General features: G+C 42.6%; 1 protein-coding gene across 3 annotated transcripts in view; it reads right to left on the bottom strand.

Moving 5' to 3' along the window:
* Window positions 1-16,150, bottom strand: part of VCAN (versican) — an 87,459-nt gene that overhangs the window by 10,855 nt on the left and 60,454 nt on the right. For all 3 annotated transcript variants that reach the window (XM_040421510.1, XM_040421512.1, XM_040421511.1), the window contains 4 exons: window positions 15,593-15,709; window positions 12,848-12,961; window positions 5,816-5,974; window positions 5,636-5,718 (listed from right to left, as the gene is read on the bottom strand). In XM_040421510.1, the coding sequence (XP_040277444.1) occupies window positions 5,636-5,718; window positions 5,816-5,974; window positions 12,848-12,961; window positions 15,593-15,709 (473 nt within the window). The remainder of the gene's footprint in view (window positions 1-5,635; window positions 5,719-5,815; window positions 5,975-12,847; window positions 12,962-15,592; window positions 15,710-16,150) is intronic.

The raw sequence follows: 16,150 nt of genomic DNA, 5'->3' as shown, positions 1-16,150 counted from the left end.
TACCACAGAGACCCCCACCAATTACCATAACGGGGCCCCGTACTCCATGAAGCCCACCAAAATTAACAGAGCAGCTGGTCAGGCACACGCATGGCCGGTCAATTCATTTTTATGGGAGCGCCAGAGTACAGTGCTTCAATATCTCCAGAACTTCCACAGAAATTAATAGAATAGCGCCTCACATGCCCGAACGACCGCTCCGTCCATTTCAGGGGGCTCCACAGGGTACGAGGCCCTTGTTCTTGAGACCACTGGGGGTCCCAGCAGTAGGACATTCACCAATCTAATAGTTATCCCCTTTTCTGAGGGATAGGGAATAACTTTATATAACCGGATTACCCCTTTAAGGCAACTCATGATAATGGGGCTCACAATGGCAAAATACAGGAGGCACATGAGAGAAGAAACTCGGGAGAGCAGAACTGGCAACGCTAAGGATTACAGATCGCTGCATCGTGGGAAGTAACTGTATTATTTGTAAGCCGTTATAAGCACGATCTTAGCATAAAGTAGTAGCAGTTTTGTATTATAACATGTTAATTCCTGTATGAAATGGCATCTATTTTCTGTAATTAACCTTCTCTAAAAGCAAGAAGAGGTTTAATGGCCGGAAATCTGGGAGTACAGACATCAGAGACGAGAGGAGCCTCAATGCTGGATCTGTGTAATGGAATAATAAGAAAGAATCTCTAGCTGTAACTTGTTGGATACATTTGTGCGGCTCCCGGTGAATTTGCCATCCTCAGCTAATCTGCGGCCCGCACACTTCCTTCCTATAAGCTAAGTGATGTAGGACATGAAACAGCCTCCTGATAGGACGCTAATCTTACATTATAGCAGTGACCTCACCGCTCTACAAAGTGCCATTTATCACCAGCATTTTCCAGATCTCATGAATAGCTCTTTGTATGACCTCTGCTGGTGAACATGGAGGACGATGGACGATGGACGATCCATCGAGCTGGGCTAGTATTTGGTAGAACAACTGGATAATGCTGGCTAATTACACCCTAGATGGATCAGTCTCATTAATTATTATACAGAATATTCAACTTCAAAGTGAAATCAAGAATTCAAATCCTTTTTACAGAGGGTTGTGCTTTCTGACATGCTCACTGTCGCCCCCTGCTGAGTACGGCACTTTAGGTAAAGCGCTAAAAGGTAGAAGCACCTGCTGCAAACAGATTTCTGGCTGAATAAGGCTACTTTCACACTCGTGTTTTGGCTTTCCGTTTGCGAGATCCGTTCAGGGCTCTCACAAGCGGTCCAAAACGGATCAGTTTTACCCTAATGCATTCGGAATGGAAAAGGATCCGCTCAGAATGCATCAGTTTGCCTCCGTTCCGTCTCCATTCCGCTCTGTTGGCGGACACCAAAACGCTGCCTGCAGTGTTTTTCTGTCCGCCATGTGATGCTATACAAGACGGATCCGTCCTGACACACAATCTAAGTCAATGGGGACTGATCTGTTTCGTCTGACACAATAGAAAATGGATCCGTTCCTCACTGACTTTCAATGGTGTTCATGACGGATCCGTCATGGCTATAGAAGACATAATACAACCGGATCCGTTCATGACGGATGCATACGGTTGTATTATTGTAATGGAAGCGTTTTTGCAGATCCATGACGGATCCGCAAAAAACGCTAGTGTGAAAGTAGCCTTATAGACATTTTACTTTTCAATTAGCCTTAAAAATATGTTCTACCAAAATTTTGGAATATTCTAGTCCAGGGGTGCCCACCCTGTGGCCCTCCAGCTGTTGTAAAACTACAATTCCCACAATGCCCTGCTGTAGACTGATAGCTGTAGGCTGTCCAAGCATGCTGGGAGTTGTAGTTTTGCAACATTTGGAGGGCCGCAGGTTGAGCATGCCTGTTCTAGTCTATTCTTGACAATGAGATTGTGTGGGAAATAAAATATTTGTAAATATGAAACCCTGTTAAAGGGGTTGTCTGGCCACTTTAAGGGGCTATCCCAACATTACTTGTTAGTTTACTATAATTCATTCTGCATGAAAAAGTAAGTATTTTGTTTAATTTACTTTCTGTTACAAATCTTTTCCAGTTGTGAGATATTCTCCTTACTTTAATATAATTGTGCCCCCTGGTGTTTGATTGGTATAGTAATGTGCTTGTCCATCTACTAAGGTGGTCGTACATGCTCATTTCCATCCTTCAACTGCCACCAGCCACATCTGCAGTTAGAAGCTGTGGTAGTTACAAGGACAGAGCTGCATCAGAAAGGATACACCCCCTGAGAACGGACATGCCTCTTGAGAAAGGACACAACCCCTGAGAAAAGACCAGAATCTACCACAGCAATTGAAGCCATGAATGGGGAGATCTTTGGATCCATATGAGGTACATGGCTGGTTCTAGCCTTATTAGAAAGAGATTGTCTTTTACTATATGATGTCTGATTTTAATTTTACATGAATAATGGGGTAACATTCAATTTAGTAAACAATAACTGCTCAGAATGCTGTGAAACATTAAAAGTAATACTGACCTTACCAACTTGGCTACTCCCTTCCCTTCCTTCCGGGGTCTTCTGCTGGCCTCTACTTCCAGGTCCCTCTTGACATGACACACTACAGCCAATCACTGGTCACATATCCATGTCGAAAGGGACAAAGAAGTACAAAGGCTAGTAGGGGGCCCAGGAAGTGATGACCAGATGTGGGGGGATTGGAAAGGTCATTTATTATATTACAACATTCTGAAGGTTCTTAAGAGCTTTACGTGACCATGTCATTTGATGAATAAGCTATGGAAGCACTGGTGTCCCATGCATAAGGATACTTCAGATATATCAGTAATAATTATTATTTTCTATATAATGTTGATTTTAAAGGGTATGTTATCAGGAAAGACACTTATACATTTGGGAACCTTGAAGCCTCCTAGGATTCCTAATATTGGCGATCAAGAGGGCAAGCATTGCCAATTATGGGGCAAGAATAAACTTTGCTATGTATATCCCTCCCCTTTGTGAGCCTTCTGGATCATTCAGTGGATATTAGAGATCACGATCAAAGGAAACAGGAGAAAAGAGATAGATGTGGGTGCTCACTACTTCTGACCAACTGACTGCCACAATACGACATTCAAGGGCATGAGAATGCGCCAGCTGGTTCCGTTGTGAAGAAGCATTAGCAGCTGTGCTAATGTAAGGGGAGCCTCTTGACAGGGGCCTTTAAATAATGAAAACGTTTCAAATAATATTTTCTTAAATAATTCCGTAAAAATGTTTTCTGTGTAATCCCATAATTGTCTTCCTCTCAGGTATCGATCTGTCTTGCTGGACACAAGTTTCTGTTATGTGGAGATGTTGAGTAACATTTGCTGTAGCTAGGCGAGTAATGAAGCTGAATAATGTCCAAACCTCAAGTTTGTGTCATTTCCAAATATCTAGAGTTTGGTTTCTAAGTGAGTCTGACAGAGTGGCAACATGCCTGATATGTAGAGCATGGACAAAATGCTGAGCTGTGAAGACCGGCTACAATTATTCAATGTGAGGCCTCTGCCAGGTACTGTTCTCTGGCACAACATACCCTCCGATCTGTCGAATGTTAGAATCATTAAATTCCAAGATATGATGTTTATGGAAAAGTGGCGCTGGGCTCTACAGCGGCCCTATCCTCGGTGCAGATTATGTGAGCTCACAACACCGTTTTATGGCACGCCTTAGGAGGATTTACAGCTGGGACATTGTCTGCTTTTTGGCTTGCTCTAGTATTTACTGGCAAAATGGTAAATGGCGGAGACACCTGATACGTGAGTCTTCTTTAAATGTACATGGAGAGTATAATACATGGAGTTCTTGAAATACACTGTGTGACATGGAACAAAAACTACATTTCTGCTTCATTTCTTAATTTTCTTTGCTTGTAGTGTAGTCATACTTAGAAAGTCATTGGGTTCATTTATCATGACCCCACGCCAGTTTTTGGCATAAAAAAGTCACAAGAACCCTAAATACAGGAGCATGTGTCAAGCGTGTGCCTCGTCATAAATTTCATAAATGAAGTGCTAATTCCGGAAGCACAGGTGGTATCAAAGAGCAGAGTAAAACGCTGGTGACTCCTAGTAAGTCTCAGATTGCCCAGGTTTACACTCAAAACACAGAAACAGGTGCAGATCTTTCCATTATACCTTATCTCTGCGGAGGCTTCACTTCTGGATTTGGCTAACAATCACTGATGGAAATTACTGACCAAACACTGACTATGTAAAAACGGTCTAACTCCAGTAACACTGAAGCAGCAGAGTGATCCCAAGCTCTACATTTGCTGGTCCCACCTCTGGGACTTACACCTATGCGAAAAGTGTACCCTGACCCTTCTGGTGAGATGGTCGTCGGCCACTGCATTCACTTATGTGGGAATTATGGGGCAGAACTGTCGTGCTAAGGATGTCCATGTCAGGAGCACTCTTTCAAAGCGACTCTACAAAGTTTTGTATACTATGTACACTTATTAATAGCACATCTCATACTGTATAGAATGATGGATGAGTTCATATGGCTTTGGTGACTTAGGTTTAATGGGATTCATCAGATTTCCTTCAGGCTTTACCAGGAATTGATGACAAGATTAGTGCAAACCACAGCACTATTAACCAAACATGGACTGCATTCAAGTTTATGGGATCAAGAATTTGCTGGCATTCATTTGAAAACCGACCTGGCATATCTGCTATGGCCCGATTATAAATGACAATAGAGCCTAAAGGTGCCCATACACCTCCAATAGCATCCAGTCAATGGCTATCCCTCCCTACTCCACCGTACACATATACATGGCTCTTCTCAGAGAGCATGTGTCTTTAATAGGGAGAATGGAGAAAGTCGCTATCCTCTGACACAGCTTTTCTTCTAGATTATCTCCTGGCAGAGCAAAAGGATCAGGCAGTGAAATATAATGTCCAATATTTCTGTGTATGCGCTGCTCTATCCTGAGAAAAACTGTATTTCTGGAGCACACTCTCATCCCTTGTGTAATCTCAGAAATATTGGACTTTTGATTCTGGGGAGTGGACCTACCCCCTGGTTATCCAGCAGGGCTCACAAATCGAAGGCTAAAGATAAGGACTCTATTTATTTATAAATTGAAATTTAACGTCCCTGATCCTCCTCCGTTGTGGGATGGTCAGGAGCTTCCCACACACATCAGACTGTCGAAAAAGATAGGTTAAGCCAGCAGTAGACTAATGTGTATGGGGGCCTTTAGTCATAATGGTCAGATCTGATCAATGTATCAGGGCAAATGTTCTATGGCTTAATTTTTATGTATTACATTGTGGCAAACATTGTAATAGAATTCTGATAGAATTTGCAATTACAAATGCCTTCTTAGGCTACTTTCAAAATTGCGTTGTTGTTTTCCTGTATTGAGATCCGGCAGAGGATCTCAATACCGGAATTAACAACGCAAGTGTGAAAGTAGCCTTAAAAGGCCAATAGAATTTTTTATTTAATTCATTTTCATACAGCAGCTATTTATAGCTCTTAAGTGTTTATATACATGTTTCCATATCTTGTCTTTTTTTTCTAATTACATGATCAAGATCACTGGAAAAATGCAGTTAGTGGCACCATAAAGACAACACCACGTGTATACAGTCACTTACCAGTGTGCTGCTATCAGTCCAGCGGAAATCGTGCTCAAACATCTTATCATTCAGACCAATCCACTGGTAGTCATGGCCCAAGCCTTGGTGAGAGGATATCAGAAAAGAGAAATACTTGTTAAAAAAAACCCGGTACAGGACAGAAACCAATAGCACCGTGACTAGTAAACCGTTACTTACGGTTCACAAAGTTTTGTTCGTCCTGTGATAGGATGCTGGTTAGGTGACCTCCCTGTACACGACATTCTCTCTCAGCGGCATCCCAAGTGCGTCGGTGAGCAAAGTACTTGTAGCAATGGCCTTGGAATTTGTGCCAGCCATAGTCACAGACTTCTGAGTCTAAAAGGCATCACAAAGATATTACCTTTCAGAAATGGTATTTATATACTGTGCACACCACAGTTAAACCACTGTAAGGCAGGCATGCTCAACCCGCGGCCCTCCAGCTGTTGTAAAACTACAACTCCCACAATGCCCTGCTGTAGGCTGATAGCTGTAGGCTATTCGGGCATGCTGGGAGTTGTAGTTTTGCAACAGATGGAGGGCCGGAGGTTGAGCATTGCCTGCTGTAAGACATGCACTGCGCCAAATAACAAATTCAGTTCTGTTTTTCCTGGTTGCAAATATTTGTAATCAAAGTATAAGTGTTAAGGCTCTTCGACAAGTTGTGGCCAGTACACACAAACAAGTTTTTAAATGGTCTGGACGGCGTCCTTGCGTGGTCCGTTGTTTTTGCACACTTATTCACTTGATTTGGGCGAGTCTTGTAGGGAAAATTGGATATAAATAGTACAATATTCACTCCATGGGCCGATGGTTCGTGCAGAATATCAGGTATGTGAATTCGCCTATTCACAATATTGTGCCAGAGTTCAGTCTGGGTGCTGTCCGTTTCACACTCGGACAGCGCCTGGACGTGAACGTCTCCAGTATGAAAGAGCCCTACAGATGCTGTTCTGTAATACAAGGTATTACTGTAACCAGCCTTCCCTCCTCCTCTACTGGACATGTGAAAGTCATAAGCTTTGGTAAGGAGCTCCAGATAACACATGGCTCATTTATAATACTTTTTCTCCTTATATCTAGGATAGAAGGATTCCCCCTCTTCGTCAGGACACATGTACATCTTAGGAAGAAGGGATTTTTGGTGCTTCTTAAAGAGCATCTGTCAGCATGATGAACCCTATAAAACCAGGTAGGGTTCAGGGGTGTAACTACCATAGCGGCAGACCAGGCGACTGCTATGGGGCCCAGGGCAAGAGTGGGCCCAGTCTTAATAGGGGTTATCTCCTCTTCTACTGGAGGTGAAAACTTGGTCAGGAATACACCCTCTAAAGCAAGAACTTTTAGCAAAAAAGGCAGTGGAAAAATGGCCCAAGGGTCATTGAAAGGGGTTTAGGCAGAAACCCTTCTGTCCTGTGTGGAGGGCTTGGTTTGACCCTTGCTATGGGGCCCTTACTTCTCTATGTACGCAGAGATATCTGTGTTTTTATTCATATGCAAATGAGCACAATGGAGCACTAGGGGGCAAGGCTGGATCATTGGAGCCGCTTTTGTAACATCCCTTTTTTCTCTGCACACTTCCCCCTCCCCTTGATTGACAGGGCTAGGAATCAGCATGCTGAGGGCAGAGCTGTGTCCTAGACTTTTGTCATAGCATGTACACATCATATAGACTACTTTCATTATCGAGTTTTCTATGCTTAGAGGTTTTCTTTGCTTAGAAAGCTAAAAGAAAGGTATCATTTGAATCAGCATGATCAACCCTACCAGGCAATAAGCCTGATTTAATAGGGTTGATTATGCTTACAAAGGTCTAGGATGAAAGTGCAAATGCAACCTCTGCACCCCTTGATATGTTTATGTATGTTAAAATCAGGGATGTAACATATGTAATGTATGGGGTGCAGTGATCGCAATTGTAAATGCACCTAGGACCGAAGATGAACCAAAATATCTGTCATATATTCAGAGACAAGCACTACTGTATTAATGACCTATGACAGCTGAGGCGGTCCTGTGTCAGGCTATGCATTGGAGTGCAAGCTATGCCGTGTTAAGTGGAAAAGAATCACAGGCAGTATTTCTTAGAATCCCATAGATTCCCATTGATATCTATAGTGCAGAGACTGCACATACAATCACATATAACATAGCCAGCATTCTGTCACAAGTGCCTTCTAATTTTGGAGCCTGATATCAGCCGGGTTGTCTACTACCTGTTACTAACATTGTATCACATCTGGCTTGTCAAAAGCCTTGACAGAGCTATCTGGTGCTGGTTTATTGGTGTCGCCTCCGCTAATATGAACTCTATTATATTCCCTGCACCTGTGTTCTTTCTCTTTGTAATGTTAAGTGATGGCTTCAGCAGTACAATTTTGCAAATGTAGCACTTAAACTCGCCAGCGCAGCTCCCATCTGCCGCCGGGACATAGAGCTGATACTATGTGATACTGTAAATTCTGCAAGCTTGGCAAATTTTACAGAACGTAGTCTACAATAATGCAAAACAGCAAAATATGATTTATATTTTTGTCCTGCACTGTAACATGTCTATAAAAAGTTGAAGAAATAGACGATCATAGAAAGCTAAGAGATTTATCATTTATGTCAGTGCTGTGTTAGGATCTGGTCGCTTTTCAGCATGAGATCATTCAGGACACTTCTAGGTGTGAACGCAGCTTAGAGACGCAAAACACTTATTGTTCCACGTGAAATACAGTCTGACCAAATTGCAAGTAGTAAAAGTTAATCTAAGTATTAACCCACACCCATCCTGTGGTACAACGTGGTACATGATCAATCTACTTGGCAGTTCTTTCATTCCAATGAATTCAGGACTGACGCGGCAAAACGTAGTCTCCTGCCAGACAAGAGTGTCTACATCACTAATAAAGCTTTATTTTGTCTGGCAGAATGGAAATTTGGCTGGGGATACCTTGCTCGGTTCCCAAACCACGGCAGAGCCATCAAGTAAAGGAAAAAATAAATCCAGAGATGAGGAACCAAGAATTCTGTTACTGAATGATACAATAGGAAACTTCTAACCATCTATGGAAGCAGCGATGCTGGTCCGCGTTATCCTTATATGATGGGATATCTCAGTTAAAGGGGTTGCCCACAGTTTTCACTCCCGTAGACCAGCAGTGAATTACACAGATGCCTTTTGATTTCACACAGCCTCATGACTAGCTAGCCACTAAAAGATCTGCTCAATGAAAGGGAATTTCTGAAGTGAACAATTCCTTTAAGATGACTTTAGACACACCAATAATTTACTTGGTCGGTTACAAACCATCTTATTGATTGCAAAATGGATTTACCTGCTGGCTACTAGTTGTACCTAGTGGTTGTCAGTACAATCATGGGGGTCACCGATGGGATAATTTCTAATTTACGGCAATGCAAACTGGGAATGAACTTACTTTTTCTAACTGCTGAAAATCTGTAATTTGCGGCAGATGTTTTAATGTTGCAACATCTCATCTTGTTCAGATTTTGATCTCTGGTCCCATCCAGTATCACAATTGAGAGAAATTTCAATATACCCTTAATATGATAACATCAGTTGAAAGTCAATGCCAGCTGACTCTCAGGCCTCTTGCACACGACTGTATGCCCTCCAAAATATACGGTCCGTGAGTGGGCCATATGTCCCGGAGCGGTATTGATTGTGCGCACGGGAGTACACAGCATCATAGATTACAATGATGCTGTGCACGTCTGGCCGCCCGCAGGACTATTGTCCCACACTTATATAATCATAGTCACAATAGTCACGCGGGCGGCCCGACTGCACAGCATCATTGTAATCTATAATGCTGTGTACTCCCGTGCGCACGATCAATGCCGCTCCGGGACATATGGCCCACTCACGGAATCGTATATCTCAGAGGGCATACGGTCGTGGGCAAGAGGCCTTAGGGTCCACTCACATGAGTTGGATCTGATGCAGCTTTCGGCACAGATACAGCCCCAAAATCCATGTCTAATGCAATGACAATCTGCATCCCATACATGTGAATGTGGTCTCTGCTAAGAACATAAGTACCGTAGTAGCTACTTATTTTGTGGAAATGTGGAGGACTGGCCCCTGCAGATGACAATAGGGGCCTCTTGAGATTCTGCTGCACATCTGCATCAATGTGGATTCCTACCATGGACCATGTAGTATGATACATGTTAGATTTGCAATATGCAAATCCAAAAGGCATAATTATGTCCTTCGATTAGTTCAGTAAAAAAATTTTTACATTGAAATCATTTATTAGATTTTATGGAATACTTGAAATAAATTTGAACAAAATATGTTTGAGAAACTGCCTAGCAACGGGCAAAGCCATAAGCAGGTGACTACCATGCCCAAGGCTGCCAATGCAAGGAGGGGCGTCGGCTGGAATGACACATTTTGTATGGCTAAAAACTACAACAATAGGAATATAGCAACCAATCAGCACACAGCTCCTGTCTGCCAAGTTCCATACAAACAGAAATATGTAATTAGTTGCTATGGGCTTTGTGCAGATTTAAGTAATGAGTTTCCTGGATTTGCTGATGATGTTACAGAATGGGATGTGTTTTCTATTCGATCCATGGCTATTAGCACATTATAACATCTGCCGTTCTTATGTGACCGATGCACCACACCGAAACTTCAAAGTATAGCATGAGTCGGCATCCTTAATCAAGTCTAATTATCCATTAAGTGAAAAGTGTTGAATGAAATAAAGATGTTCTTTCTCTTCCAGCACGACAGGTGACATGGTATTCCTGGACTGCACTTTATATTAGGAAATTGTAATATATCATCGTATTGGAAATGGTCTAGGGGGTAAATACAGGGTTAAGTGTTCTGGGCTGTACAGTAAGAGCAGTCCAAATGTCACAGATGTTTTTTGGAAACTAACCACTTGAAAACAAGTGTTTCTAATAAAATGTTGCATCTTGTAACCAACGATTTCATCTGTTGATAAGCACTGGACAGTTTTAATCAACATGTTCCTACTTTGCCAGCTAAAGGGGTCACCACAATTAATACAAAGATGTAGCAGAGCTGAATTTGCTTGTTAAGCCTCTCCAACCTGAAGTCCAATGCAAAACCAAGATTAAGGTTCATCCATATTACTGCTACAAGATCCCGACCTGCACAATTCTGCTGAACTGAAGTTAGATCTTCCACAGAGTGATCATCGGGGTGTTCAATATTCATTCAATTCATCAGTATCTGATCGTGGGGGGCTGACTTCCTGCCTCCTGTCAATCAGCTGATTTAAGAGGCCTCCTCACAGTATACCAATAGCGGACGTGCTTGATATTAAAGCCCAAGCCCATTCATTTAAATGGGACTTAGCTGCAAATGGGCCATGTGACCGGTGAATGTGACATTACTAGCATAGAAAGAAGTTTTGGTGCTCAACGGAGCACCGTGGGCTCTTTAAACTCAGAACCCTGACGATCAGATAATAACCTATGCTGAAGATAGGCTATCAATATTGACCCCCAAAAAACTCCCAATTCCCAATTATTCTGTTACCTATTTCTCAATTGAACTTAAATAACAGTTCATGCTGTTATACTGTTGAGGAATGAATTGAAAGTCATAAACATTTTAAAGTTTCTGCTTGTTGTCAGTGAAAAACTCCCGACAAGAGGCTAAAAAATACAAATACTATTTCCAGTTGACACAGGGGCACAGCTTAATAAGGGGAAATTCACACACAGCAGATTTACTGCAGACATTTATGCAACTGCTGCATTCATCTGAATAGGGTCGCAGACTTATGTTGCGAGTCCGGAGCATAGAACTCGCTCGTCTGAAAGGGGCCTAAGGGTTCCCCATTCCAATGAACTACTGGCTGTCACGTTCTAATGAGGAACCACCACCGCTAGAACATATCTGGGACAAACACACAAGCACACAGCGTAAACAGAGGCAAGACATGACAGTAAGACAGAACCTGGATCAGCAGGTAAGGCATCAGTGGGAAGAAATACTACTGGACCAAGTCCACCAGTTTTACTAGGGGCCAAACCCAGAGGGCAGAGACACAGCGAGCCCTGTTTTTTACAGAGCCTCAGATGTTAGGGATGAACTTAGCTGAGGCTCACTGGTTGCACCTCCAGGATGGTCCCGCTGCACTGCAGAGACTGCTGGAGAAGCACCAGCAGTCAACACAAACAGGACTGGAACCCGAACAATCTTACAGGACCAATAAGACAGGACAAACAAGAACCAGTACACAAGCAGCTGCCTGGACCCCATGTAGACTGACATGGCAGTCACAGGATGAGCTGCACATAGACTAGATGCCCTCCCTTCGGAGAACCCAGGAGCCCTCTCATGAAGGCAAGGACAAGATAAGCAGATGCCTGTTCCTCATGCATAGGTAATCCATGGGTGAACAGACAGAGCTGTGAACAAAACAGGGACATACTAGACAGGACTAGCAGATGCCTGTTCCCCATGTGTAGTTAGTCCATGAGCGAACAGACAGAGCTGCACACAAACTCAATGTCCTCCCTACAGAGAGAACCCAGGAGCCCTCTCACAAAGGCATAGACATGCAAATGTCTGGACTCCATGCAAGACAACACATGACACTAACAAACCAGACACAGAACCAGGCTAGGCGACCTCGATGACATAGTAGGTGGCCACACAAACAGGGCAGATGGAATCACCTAGGTCCTGAACTTAGCAAGGATGGAAACAGACTGACCCCAAAACCCAGGCTCACAGGAATATAAAGAGCACCTAGTGACGACACCCAGACCAAGACCAGTAACCTCATCAGAACCAAACAGGGAGAGGAGCCTGCATGATCACAGAAGTGAAAGCACAGGCTGCAGTACTGGACATTGCCCCTGGCAACCAGCATACACTGAGTCTACCGCAGCCAGTACGCCAGAGCACAAAAAACCTGTGTCACAGTGACCACACTGTGACACTAAAAGAGCCGAGACAGGGAGGGGAGCAAGGATACACTAGGAGTAGTATACACAAAGTCTGCCGCAACTACACAAAGGTCAAAGCAACCAGCTACACGGAAACCACTGCAGCCAGTACGAAAGTGAGAAACACGGCAACCCGTGTCACAGTGAAGTGAAACAGATGTGGCATGTACAGTATATGACGAACATTGACAAGCCATTTTTATAAAAAAAAAGATTTCTGATATGAAATAATTGATGACTTTTATATTATTTTACCTTGTTCACAAAGCGCTCCACTGTAGCTGGGGAGACACATGCACTTGAACGAATTAATGCCATCAAAACAAGCAGCTCCATTACGGCAGGGGTTTGACTGGCATTCATCAATGTCTGCAGAAGATAAGCTGAGTTAGAAACAGGTAAGACTAAAAAGACAATTCTATTAGTGGGGACATATTCCTCATGGAGGTATCCTCCATAGTGACATCCCACAAGAAATTTCTTCCCAAGAATATAAAACTTATTTTAATCCAGACCATTGTGGAAGCCAAACATTCATACCCAACATATTTCTAGACAGTTGACAATTTGAGTATTATGACACCAACAGATATGGGAAAAGACTTTCAGACTAGCATTCGGGGTTCCGCTTGTGAGTTCCGTTTGAAGGCTCTCACAAGCGGCCCTGAACGGATCCGTACGGCCCCAATGCATTCTGAGTGGATGCGGTTCCGCTCAGAATGCCTCAGTCTGGCAGCGTTTGACCTCCGTTCCGCTCAGCAGGCGGACACCCGAACGCAGCTTGCAGCATTCGGGTGTCCGCCTGGCCGTGCGGAGCCAAACGGATCCGTCCAGACTACAATGTAAGTCAATGGGGACGGATCCGTTTGAGGTTGACACAATATGGTGCAATTTCAAACGGATCCGTCCCCCATTGACTTTCAATGCAAAGTCTGGACGGATCCGTCTGACTAACTTTCAGACTTAGAATTTTTTCTGAAAGATAATGCAGACGGATCCGTTCTGAACGGATCCCATCGTTTGCATTATAGGAGCGGATCCGTCTGTGCAGACACCAGACGGATCCGCTCCGAACGCAAGTGTGAAAGTAGCCTAAGTAAGAAAATCTCTGAAATGGAAGAGGAAAGCTTTAAAAGATGGAAGCATAGTAGTTTATCAACATACAGGTGTTCTCACCTGTATCCCCCTGTAGGGTGATATTATGTGTGATCAGATTTAGGGCTCATGCACACGACTGTATGCATTTTACGGTCCGCAAAAAATACAGATGACGTCTGTGTGCATTCCGTAACAGTCCTGTCCTTGTCCGTAATGCAGACAATAATAGGACATGTTCTATTTTATGTGAAATGAACATACGGACATCCGGAAACAGAATGCACACAGAGTAATTTCCGTTTTCTTGCGGACCCATCAAAATAAATGGTTCCGCATGCGGTCCGCAAAAAAAACGCAACGTACACGGAAAGAAAATACATTCGTGTGTATGAGCACTTAGACAGGGGTTCCTTGTCCCCAACAGCGGTATTCTGAGGACCCGCACCGCATCTACAAAGAACATCTGCACATCCTTTTTTAATTGCATTTCAAGCTTAGTTATCATCGCACACTTAGGGCACCAAAAAAGGTCTATCAGGTAATTAAAAAAAAAAAAAAAAAAAGATGAAAAAAAAAAAAAGTTTGTGGTAAGTGACTGGCTCCAAAACATCCATGTTGGAGATCCACTAGTAGTACTATTTTGGGCCAGTACATAAGCAATAGGGTAACCACTGACCACCCTGCGACACAGTGAAACATTCTCTTTATTAAACCTTACATATGCATAGATGCATTCTATATTGGCCTCTCTATAAGGCTCGTTACTATTGTTGTTGTTAACTACTACCTATAAAATATGAGAATGGTAGATAGGTGTGGGGTTCTTAGAGGTGGGACCACATCTATCAGATATTTATGGCATAGTCTGTGGATATAACAAAAAACTAAGATCGGAATAACCCTTTAAAATCCTGTCCATTTGTGACTGAGCAGCTACACATACAGTACAGACCAAAAGTTTAGACACACCTTCTCATTCAAAGAGTTTTCTTTATTTTCATGACTATGAAGGCATCAAATCTATGAATTAACTCATGTGGAATTAAATACATAACAAACAAGTGTGAAACAACTGAAAATATGTCATATTCTAGGTTCTTCAAAGTAGCCACCTTTTGCTTTGATTACTGCTTTGCACACTCTTGGCATTCTCTTGATGAGCTTCAAAAGGTAGTCCCCTGAAATGGTCTTCCAACAGTCTTGAAGGAGTTCCCAGAGATGCTTAGCACTTGTTGGCCCTTTTGCCTTCACTCTGCGGTCCAACTCACCCCAAACCATCTCGATTGGGTTCAGGTCTGGTGACTGTGGAGGCCAGGTCATTTGGCGCAGCACCCCATCACTCTCCTTCATGGTCAAATAGCCCTTACTTTCAAAGTTTTCCCAATTTTTCGGCTGACTGACTGACCTTCATTTCTTAAAGTAATGATGGCTACTCGTTTTTCTTTACTTAGCTGCTTTTTTCTTGCCATAATACAAATTCTTACAGTCTATTCAGTAGGACTATCAACTGTGTATCCACCTGACTTCTCCTCAACGCAACTGATGGTCCCAACCCCATTTATAAGGCAAGAAATCCCACTTATTAAACCTGACAGGGCACACCTGTGAAGTGAAAACCATTTCAGGGGACTACCTTTTTGAAGCTCATCAAGAGAATGCCAAGAGTGTGCAAAGAAGTAATCAAAGCAAAAGGTGGCTACTTTGAAGAACCTAGAATATGACATATTTTCAGTTGTTTCACACTTGTTTGTTATGAATATAATTCCACATGTGTTAATTCATAGTTTTGATGCCTTCAGTGTGAATCTACAATTTTCATAGTCATGAAAATAAAGAAAACTCTTTGAATGAGAAGGTGTGTCCAAACTTTTGGTCTGTACTGTATATATTTCCTTTACATACCGATTTCGCATAGCTCTCCAGTGAATCCAGGCATGCATGTGCAGACATATGAGGAAGCCCCACGAGCATAGCATGTTCCTCCCTGCTGACAAGGATTTATCCTGCAAGGATCTTGAGCTGCAATGAGAAAATATCAAGACTTTTGGTATAATACTGTATGAGTTAAAGCTTTTACAATTTATTAAACTTCATAATATAAATTATACAATATATGTTTCACATAAACCAATAGCAACCGTAGCAGCTATGCTTTTATTTTATTATACATAGATATGTCACTCCCAACTTTACCACTTAGCCAAAAATTAATTCAGTAGAAATTTCAATTTAAAATGCAATTGCTTGATTAATGCGATGCATAGATACATACACAATAGAGCACATATGGATGGAGACCAGTGAGAAACATTGCCAGTAAAGCTGTGCAAGCAATGGTAATGACTACAGCACTGACGCTAATACTGTCCTCACACAGGAGGTAATGATTATTAATGAACACTGTACACACATATATATACATACACACACAGAGTTAAAGAGCAATCACCCACACAGGGT

The sequence above is a fragment of the Bufo bufo genome, chromosome 2 (assembly GCF_905171765.1).
Source record: "Bufo bufo chromosome 2, aBufBuf1.1, whole genome shotgun sequence".
Lineage (NCBI taxonomy): Eukaryota > Metazoa > Chordata > Amphibia > Anura > Bufonidae > Bufo > Bufo bufo.
This window is presented reverse-complemented; position numbering and strand designations above follow the sequence as displayed.